The sequence below is a fragment of the Cynoglossus semilaevis genome, chromosome 12 (genome assembly GCF_000523025.1).
Source record: "Cynoglossus semilaevis isolate Cse_v1.0 chromosome 12, Cse_v1.0, whole genome shotgun sequence".
Taxonomy (NCBI): Eukaryota; Metazoa; Chordata; class Actinopteri; order Pleuronectiformes; family Cynoglossidae; genus Cynoglossus; species Cynoglossus semilaevis.
Window position 1 is genome coordinate 3,991,188 of NC_024318.1, and position 9,570 is coordinate 4,000,757.

At 39.9% G+C, this 9,570-nt stretch overlaps 2 protein-coding genes across 3 annotated transcripts; one reads left to right on the forward strand and one right to left on the reverse strand.

Moving 5' to 3' along the window:
* Window positions 1-4,308: 4,308 nt before the first annotated feature.
* mzt1 (mitotic spindle organizing protein 1) lies at window positions 4,309-5,679 on the reverse strand. Its single transcript, XM_008321551.3, has 3 exons — window positions 5,401-5,679; window positions 5,065-5,210; window positions 4,309-4,766 (listed from the first exon to the last, which is right to left on the reverse strand). Exons 1-3 carry the CDS (start codon window positions 5,453-5,455, stop codon window positions 4,743-4,745), a joined length of 225 nt encoding a protein of 74 aa, XP_008319773.1. The 5' UTR covers window positions 5,456-5,679; the 3' UTR covers window positions 4,309-4,742.
* Window positions 5,680-5,698: 19 nt separating this feature from the next.
* Window positions 5,699-9,425, forward strand: bora (bora aurora kinase A activator). 2 transcript variants are annotated; one of them, XM_008321550.2, is made up of 12 exons: window positions 5,699-5,763; window positions 6,069-6,214; window positions 6,303-6,409; window positions 6,516-6,561; window positions 6,673-6,751; window positions 6,838-6,867; window positions 6,962-7,018; window positions 7,103-7,386; window positions 7,540-7,702; window positions 7,802-8,358; window positions 8,479-8,619; window positions 8,841-9,425. In XM_008321550.2, the coding sequence occupies exons 2-12, from the start codon at window positions 6,074-6,076 to the stop codon at window positions 8,898-8,900; spliced, it is 1,665 nt and encodes a 554-aa protein (XP_008319772.1). In that variant the 5' UTR covers window positions 5,699-5,763; window positions 6,069-6,073; the 3' UTR covers window positions 8,901-9,425. The 2 variants fall into 2 exon arrangements, with proteins under 2 accessions (XP_008319772.1, XP_008319770.1); XM_008321548.2 differs by having other exon boundaries at window positions 5,723-5,877.
* The last annotated feature ends 145 nt before the right edge of the window (window positions 9,426-9,570 follow it).

A 9,570-nucleotide genomic window follows, 5' to 3' on the forward strand; every position in this document is an offset into this window, starting at 1 on the left:
TGGGCCTCATTCTGCTCAACTAACAAACGCAGGCGTCCGAAGGCGAGGAGGCGTTCACTTCAAATCTCTCAGACACCAGATCGTTGCTTTTCCTGATTTAAAACAATTTGTCTGCCCATAGATGGAGATGCTAGACACGATGTTCCTGTTGTGTCCGTGTTCGACAGCCAAACTCCGCTCTCTTCCTCACGTCTGTTTTGGCCGGTGAGCTGCAGAAGCGTGAGGGAAATGTGTAGGTGGTGGTTAGATCAGCCGATGAAGTGTAAATACCACTCAATCTGTTCTCATTAGAGGAGTAAAAACATACGAATCACCTCGCCTCTATTAAAAATGCCCCTGGGTCCTGCTTAAATGTGTGTGTGTGCAGTGAGTGTGTGTGTGTGTGTGGGAAAGTGAGAGAGGGAAAAGGAGGGGGAGTTCTAAGAATGATGTTTTGGCATTTGTGTCTGCAGAGGGGATCTGAAATGCCACCACCATCAACGCCTCTTAATTCTCACAAACGCACTCTTAATCTGAACAGACAATCCGTTCCGACAGCCACTGTTATGATTCAAATCAACTCGGAGTGAAGGGTGTGTGTGTTCCCTTCTTTGAGTGAGAGTGTATGTCATTGTGTTTTGGTATGTGATTAGATGTCTTTGTGTGTGTGTGTGTGTGTGGGGGGGTGTACGACCAGGATATCACACACCCATCGCACATTCCCCGATGATAATGTGGATTGATTATGGATATGATAATGAGAGGCCGGCGTGCGTCGCGACCTTCACAAGGTCTAATTGAAACAAGCGTTGGTCCTCTGAAGCACTTATCAAGTCACACGGCACATCATTAATCACTGAGAATACAAGCTGTCACGTTAACTAACACACACACACACACACACAAAGAGAGAGAGAGAGAGAGAGAGACTTTTTTTGTTTTTCTAACATGCACACAATCATGTCTCTCCTGTCTTCATTCTCACACCCGATGTATCACACACACACACACACACACTCCCTCTCCCTCTCTTTCTCTCTCACACACACACACAATACAAGCTGTCACTACAATATGCCTGGCATTGTCTTCTTTTAAGTAGAGTGGACAGCTCCTCCACCCTCCATCTTTATCTCTTACAAAAAAGTTGAGGCACAAACAGAAAGAAGAAGAAGAAGAAGAAGAAGAAGATTTTTTTGGGGGATTTTTAAAATAACAGAAGTGTACAAACTGAAGAAGAAGAAGAAGAACGCAGAAACGGGAGAGGGAACGTTAAAACAATTTGACTAATATGAACAGCTGTTCACTGCACCCAAACTGGCCTGAAATTGAATTAGCTCAAGTTGTTTTACCAGCAGCTTTTATTAGGAGACAATTTAACAACCAAATGTGATTCCAATGTCTGATTAAGGCGACATATGGCCGCGTACCTGTTAAACACAACGGCTTCGATGCCGTCGCCTTGACGCCTCACTGAGCCACTGGAATAAACTAATAAGCCTAATGTCATATTAGTCATTACATAGTCCAACACACAAAATTCCAATCTGATAAAAAGGTGTTTCCATTATCACGACCAGGAAAAAACACAAGGGAGCCGGCACGTGCTGTGTGGATGCCACTGCAAACTTTGTTAATTGTTATTCAATTAAGTGCTTTTGTTAATGAAACCAATTAATGGCCTTAAAACAAGCAGGGAGATATATGATTATTATGCATCTATGCAGAAGACGGCTAATTACATCTGTAAATCAATCAATTCCGCATTAAGCTACTTGGAAAACATCCAAAAGCAACAAAGTCACCAAAAGACATTGGAAGTTTTTTTTTACCATATTTTGATTGCCATGCCATTATCCTGTGTAATGATTGTTAACGATCCTGTAAGGAGTTTATGATCCAATTTCCCTGCCGTGAATTTAATTTGAACCTTAAATAGTATAATCTTACAGTATAAAAGTACGGCCTATATTTAATCAAGGGTGTTTTAGAGTGAGCTCTAACAAGGTCACAAAACTCCTCTTAGGGCAGTTAGTAAACTGAAGTATCACATACCCCCCCCCACACACACACACTCACACACACACACAAGTGTAATAATGGCTAGACACGTCCAGTCATGTAGAGATGTGATTGTAAAGCTGATGATGTTTTTTATAAGAGAAGAGATTAAATAAGCGGCGATAATTTTTCCATCGTGACCGAAATGTGTTTCCACCTGGACTGGTGTCACCTGTGATAGATCTGACCAACCTGTTTACACACCGACAGCTGCATGTTGTCCAAACAGCATTTTTAAAAAAAGGTCAGCGACGTCCACTTCATAGCAAACACAACCTCAGGCCCTGATTGGTCCTGGTGATTTTGTGTTTTTATCAGCCACAGTTTTCTTTGTTCCAGGAGAAAACATTATGTCAAAAATGTCAGCATTTTAAACAAAATTCAGATGAGTTCTGAAGAAATAAAAATAATTTTTGAAAGCATTTTTCTTTGTTACAGGAGAAAACGTTATGTCGAAGTTTTGAAAAAATATTTTTTTTTTTTAGAAACTGCTTATTTTATTTTTATTATTTTTAATTTCCACATGACAACTGTAGAGTCAGTTGAGGCATCTTATTTTGAGAATTTGGCTGATAGAAATAAAGGATTCCCTTTGTCCATTTTTCTTAATAAATCAAGGTTGACATAAAAATTATTGACTGTTTTTTTCTGAAAACAAACTTTTTCAGGTTTTACGTTGCTGTTTCCAGTGTGTTTTAGTTTTTGTCCACAGTGGCCGGTGGGTTCATCCACACTGTTATTACCTTTCAGTTCATTTACATACACCTTTATCTCTTTTCATCCGTGTTGACTATTGATTGTGTGTTGATGTTGTTTTCTCGGGGCATTAATTTAGGTTTGAACAAACATCAACACGTCTTCTCTTAACATAAGAAAACTTCTAATCAGTCCAGTCTAATTATTTTTATAATATCCACCACAGGCTCCTCCATCATAATTGCAACACATGGATCTTTCACTTCCAAATGAGACTGCCCTCATTTATCAGCTGACCTGGATAATTATCAGACATACAAACATAAACACCCTCAGAAGTTCTGATGTGAGGACCTGCTTGCCTCTTAAGTTTATACAGTCATGTGACCTGACCAGCGCCCTAGTTGAACACCTCTTAGATGTTTATGCATATGTGGACACTAATCTCTCACTCAGGACTATGGGATTTGGGAATATTTTTGTTTTACCGAGATCAAAGTGGCCGCTTCGGATCAGGAGAAACCCATCACGCACATCAAACACGCAGCAATGCGTCCCGAATCTAACGCCCACAGTAGCCAATCAGGCCAGGCATAACTCTTTTCCTTTGTAAAAGAAAGAGGGTTTTTAATGTGGGTCTCCCACATCAACATCTGATGCAGCCCACCCCTCCCACTGAGGCCAAGGGGGTTGTTTAGGTTTATGGGCTACCGAGGGGAGACTCCACATTGTTCACGTTCACCTTTCATACTTGGCTGACATGACGCTGGTATTGAGGAACAGAGAGATGGTGTGTTCAGGAGATCAAAGCAGCAGTACAGAGACTCAGACTGGTGGGCTGTCAGTCAAGATGGTGAGACAAGCTGAAGACAGAAATGCTTACGCGTTTTTTTTTTCTTTCTGCGAGGGCTGAGGCGTTACTGTCAGACTGCTGGAGGCCTACTCATTTGTAGACATCCACAGGCGCTGTATGAACACCTAAACTCACACCCATAAAGGGACACACACACACACAACACATGATACTCACACAGACAGGCCTGAGTGGATGAGAGGTGGCTTCTGGATTTTTCTATTGGCCTGTGGAGGAATGTTGTGTGCTCTCAGCATTTTCTCTCGTCTACAAGATGAATTGAGTTATTTTACAGACAGTGGAAAAACACAACAATGCTGCTCTTGGATACATGATGTAGGGTGTTCATTTCTGGTTGATCAGAGATGGGCTTGTTTTTGTCACGTTTGCAATACAGCTGTTGGTTGATCAGAGATGGGCTTGTTTTTGACGTTTTCACGTTTGCAACACAGCTGTTTTTTTGGGAGATGAAATATAGTCTAACATGGCCATTCTGCTATAATAAATGGCCCATTTTTGCCACTTCTTTAGTGAAGTGTGATGGTCCAACTGAGACTGTATTGTATTAATATTTTATACAATAGGTAACTCATTTAAAATTCCATGTGTCAAGTGCTTTAGCATTCCTTAAATCTAACCATAATTATTTGTTATTAAATTAAATTTAATCAGTACCAGAAAAACTCACAAGACTGGAGGCATAACACAACAACACCATCTAGTGGCCATAGATTGTAACGTTTATTTTAAACTTTACTCCATCAGCGATGGTTAAATACCTGAATTTGCAAAAGTATTTTATAAGGCATGTTGAATCTGAATACACAAAATAATTTTAATAACCACTTACTAAAAAAACACATTAAATACATGATCACGTGAAAACTGTAATACATTTAGAAACTAAACCAATCAAAACATGATGGTGGCAAACAGTATGTATATGTATCATCATATGTGGAGATGACTTATGTGTGAGAAGAAGCCTTGGGATTTTACCACCTCAGAAAAAACCTTAGTGACAACTCAAAGCACAAAAAGTGCATAATGGTCACTGAAGTGACACAGAGGAAAGTTTGCCAACTAAGATGATTCTGATTGTAAGATGTGGAAGCCAAAGTTAGGACAGCTACCGAAACAGGATGTGACATCATCAGTTTGTGGTGTTTTCAGACGCCTGAAAAAAAGAAACAAATGTAAATAATACTAGTAAAAATCTTCACCTTTCTGGTAAAAATCAGACTTAGATTTAGACTCTTTAAAATCAGAAAAACCAACTACAAGCACCCTTTTTGCAATAAAATCTTAATGTCAGTTTCTTCAACCATATACTGAAATAGTGCTTCGTGTACAAAAAAAATTACATCTTTTTCAGATCTATAGATTTAGGATCTGTTCCCAAAAGGATGAGATAATCCTCCCTTATCAGACACCATGCCTCTAATGTGACACATTCACAGAAGTCTATTTGTTACCTTGAGGGACTCAGAAGCTTTTCGTAGCTCCTTGATGACAGCAGAAAGGGCCTCTGGATTGATACCTTGCTCGCACAGTCTCACACATATTGACAAAGACTCCATGTCCAGACCAGTATTTAACAACCTGGAAATCTCCAGCAGCACTGAAATAAAACAAATGATGATGAACGAATGAAGTATGTAAACGGACAACAGCAGCACTGAAATAAAACAAATGATGGGTTAAGTATGTAAACGGACAGTTGTACGGCGAGCAAAGCCGTTAACTATCATTACGTAAGCAATATAATTAAACCATATGGCCCGCATATCTATATTAAAAAAAAACATTACCGTCCATTGTCTCTCGGACTGCATTCAGATTATTTACATTTGCCGCACTTGCCATGTTTTGATTCAGAACGGTTAGCAGAAGCTAGTTAGCAACTGGCTATCAAATATTATACAAGGGAGACTTTAACGCGAAACAAAGCAGAATTCTTTTTTAAATTTCCTCCAGGGACAAATAAACATTTGATTATATCTTAATGCAAGAATTCCAAATATTATGTTTTATAAAAAGATCAACGTTAATAACAATTCGGCCATTTCTTTTGATAAACTTGCGGACCGGAAGCTGGAAGTGACGCCACACATTTTTTCATTGGCTTCTAACAACTTCCGGCGACATTTCTATTGGCTGGGGGAACCACTGAGGTAAAATTGAAATCAGCGTTGCGTAGGCTCAATATCTCTGGTACCTTTTCTTCCGATTCTTACATAAATGTTGTGATTCGTTGTGTTCCTTCAACCCGAACTAATTAATAACATGTAAGTACAAGAGACGAGATGTAATTATGCTGTATTTATGTTTAAATATCGCTACTATCGCTTGTTTAACACTCACGTATTGCTATTTTGCTCTCATGAACCAAGGGAAGCACAAACCTTGATCTATTCATGTTGTCTTTCGAAAGTTTAATCAACTTTTGTTGCTGAAACTTTCTCTTCTTTGTTTTTAGCTGCGATGGGGGATCATGTTGATCTACAGATCGATCCAGAAACTCCAGGCAGACCCTCTATTAGAAATCCATTTGAAAGTCCTAATGACTACCACCGCCTCCACGAACCCCTGGTGCCAAGTCCATCTGTGTTCAAGTCCAAAGCTGTACGTTTAAACAAACAACAAATAACATATTTGTCTGTACACCCAAATTGTTGATTACAAATGTTTATCTGTTTTATTCTGCCCTCAGACTCCAGCCAAGTTTAACTGGTCCATTGATGAAATGGCCAGTCTTCTCCCAGCAAACATCGACCCAGAGGAAATTCAGCGACAGTCTTTTTACCTCAGCCAAACCAGGCATGTAGTCCAATGTAGTCTAAAATGAAATCAAATGGTTAACACACAACTCTTTATGATTAAATATGATGCACATTTAAATGTGAAACTTTTTCTTAACCCTTAGGATGGATTCTGATATGGAGGAGAAGTATCAGAGAGCCATTGAGCAGGTAAAGGATCTAGTGAAACAAATATGAAATTTTACATATCTTAACACAAATAATAATAAATAATGATGGTAATTGGTTAATATGTTGTTCTGTCATTTCTTTTCAATGCAGTTCTTTACCAAAGGAGCCATAGTGCCATCGCCCTGGGCAGCACCAGACACTCGCAGAGTTCCTCAGATATTTAAGAAAGGTAATAGAACTTGTCATCACCTTAAAGATATTAGCTTAGCTTTCTGTTATATTTTTTAAATGTAATCATTATATATTTTATTTCAGAGATTCCAGAGAAGCAGGAAAAAATCTCAGGTTGGTTTGTGTTAAGACTTTACAGTCTGGGCGGTGTTGTTTCTCTATGTCCATTTTCTAATACTTCATATTTTCTCTAACCTTTCACCTACAGTTGCTTGTCAGACGACACTTTCGTTACCTCTGGCTTTTGATTTAGAGAAGTTACTAGGTAAGTGGTAAACAGATATCAATGTGCAGTCATTGTGTTCTTTTACAAAATCATTGTATTTAGAAGTTCCTTATCTTTCCTCAGGTGAATACTACAGCTCACAGGAACAATGTGATGCCGTGCAGGAAAATCTCAGTTCTTCTTCATTGAGGCGAAAGTTATTTCTGGACGGTAACAGTAACAGTGGCTCAGACAGTTCCAGCCCACCGAGCCCAGAGCGGAGCCACTGCACGTTGGAGGTATATTCTCAAGAAGGAGTAAGAAGAAATTCAGGAGGAGCTGAACTTACTGCAGGAGGAGGAGAAGCCATGACACCAATGTTTGCCTCCCCTGTATCTTGTGGTGTGTCGGCTCCTACTCCCTCCACGGTGAGTGTTGTGTGAAGATCAAGATAAATCATGATAGCTTGGATTCTGTGTGTCAAACGAGAGGCCAAACAGACCTGTTTTTGAGCAGCTTGTTGTATAAATATGTCCATTAAAATTATGTGATTCCTTTTTTTCCTTTTGTCTTAAATCTAGGGTCAGTTTTCCTCCAGCCCCATTCAACACGGCCGCTTTCGGGACTGTAGCCTTGGCAGCATCAGTAGCCCTTTTGTACCCAACGGCTCGTCTCCTGCAGGCTTTGCCTCCCCCACGATTTCTCCTATTTTTGCACATACGGCACGCACACCCATGAGCTCAGGCAAGCTTTTTTATTCATGATTCCTACCAAATTGCACATAGATTAAAATCTGTTAAAGCGGCCAATATTTATCTCACCGTAACCCTGTCTTTTCTACAGCTGAGAGGAGGCAGCCGAGCCATTTGACTCCACACAGTGTTTGTTTGGATGTAGGTGTCACGGCCTGCAGTGAGAGCCCCTTCGTCGAAGGTTGCTCTCCCATTCGTAGCTGCTCTCCTCATCATTTGTGCTGCAACAGTGAGCTACATCATCTTCTTAAAAACCAGGTCAGGGTTCGTTGCTGGGCCTCTCCTCCTCTCATCTCTCCCATCCTCAATCCTAAGCTTCAAGACCATCACGAGTTTGACGACAATCATCCTTCCTCCTCTTCCTCTCTCCTATCAATTGAGCTTGACACATTGTCCCCCGTGGTCAAAGACACTAATTTAGTGGATGCTGAGAAGTTACGCACAGGTCCCGATGACCCTGTGAAAATGCAAGAAGGTAAAGATACCGGGCTAGAGGTGGAGCTGGAGGATGAGGAGGAGGAAGGAAGAAGGCTCTCAGAGCAGCTGACCAGTTCCCGTATGGTCAGTATGTCGACAACGGAGAGCTCTCACATGTTCGTATCTCTTCTGGCAGAGGGAAGCAGCATACGCTACGAGTCCAGCATGCAGGTGTGGAACGTTGTCATCTACTGGGTTTTGTTTTACTGTATGATAACCTCTCTTTGGCTTTACTTCCCCTTTAATCCTCTCTCTGTGTTCATTTTTGTCATGATTCTTGTGCTTGTTCAGGTGGACAGTGGCTACAACACTACCTCAGCAGGCATCACCAGTCTCACTGATGGCCTGAGCTCACACTGTCACAGCAAGGAGTCGTTCAGCACAAACCTGACTGAGGAGGCACATTCCCTCACTAGACACACTAAGAAGAAGGTACTGGTCGCTGTAATGATCTTTTACACCAGTGTTAACAACCTTTTTTGAGCCACGGCACACACAGAAAACGTCACAAAAATATGATTTTTTTTTTGTTTAAATGTACTCAATTTACTTACTCTGAAACCTGGGCCTGTTTAGTTGAACAAAATGTTGATAAGACACGAAAGAAAATTAAGATATTGTATTAATCTGACTTTTTCTTTTTGTTTTTCCAGGTATTTCATCCCCATCACTCGAGCTTGTGTGCATTTAAAAATGGAAACCTCCCACTTTAATCATTGTACTAAATGTGTACCACGCCGACTTGAACTTGTTAAATTCAGAACAAAGGTTAAATGAATTATGAACAGCGCTGATTTGATTCACCAGTGACCTTAACTCTTTTTTTTAAGTTAAGTTCTAATTTGTTTTGTTTTTAAGATTGCTTGACTGAAGCAGAGGCTTTACCACTTTTTTTATTAACCACCTGTTTGTAAAAGAGAAGAATCTTAGGCATTAAATGAAATACTTGACACAACAAACCAATGCAGTCAGATGGGAAATTATCTCTAACTTGCACAGTGTCCTTCTCTTCTCTTTAAATGCTGTAATGATGCTGGTGTCATGTGATGTCATGTGTATTTTGGTGCTGATGTGGATCCTAATTTTCAGACTACATCTGGTTTTGTACTGTATTTTTAATAACATTTTTAACAACACTTTGAATGATTTGGAGTTAAACTCAGGATGTAGATCTCATTTGGACTGTTTGAATATTTATTTTCAATGATGCCACTTGTGAATTAAAGCAGTCTGAGCCACTTTGTCTGTTTGCTATATTGCAGTATGAATTGATGTTCCATTAAACCAACATATCTTGAGTTTTTTTCCCTTGCTTTGGTGAGTTCATGCTACAAAATTATGATTGACAAAAAGAATATGCTACTTAAAATCTAAAGACAATGA

What these genes read in the sequence shown, in the direction of transcription:
- mzt1 (XM_008321551.3), bottom strand. Translation starts at nt 5,455, where the DNA reads ATGGCAAGTGCGGCAAATGTAAATAATCTGAATGCAGTCCGAGAGACA. An exon ending in AGTCCGAGAGACAATGGACG is followed by an intron (nt 5,211 to 5,400) that starts GTAATGTTTTTT and finishes GTTTTATTTCAG; the next exon opens with TGCTGCTGGAGATTTCCAGG. An exon ending in AAGCTTCTGAGTCCCTCAAG is followed by an intron (nt 4,767 to 5,064) that starts GTAACAAATAGA and finishes TCTTTTTTTCAG; the next exon opens with GCGTCTGAAAACACCACAAA.
- bora (XM_008321550.2), top strand. Translation starts at nt 6,074, where the DNA reads ATGGGGGATCATGTTGATCTACAGATCGATCCAGAAACTCCAGGCAGA. An exon ending in GAAGCAGGAAAAAATCTCAG is followed by an intron (nt 6,868 to 6,961) that starts GTTGGTTTGTGT and finishes TTTCACCTACAG; the next exon opens with TTGCTTGTCAGACGACACTT. An exon ending in GCTACGAGTCCAGCATGCAG is followed by an intron (nt 8,359 to 8,478) that starts GTGTGGAACGTT and finishes GTGCTTGTTCAG; the next exon opens with GTGGACAGTGGCTACAACAC.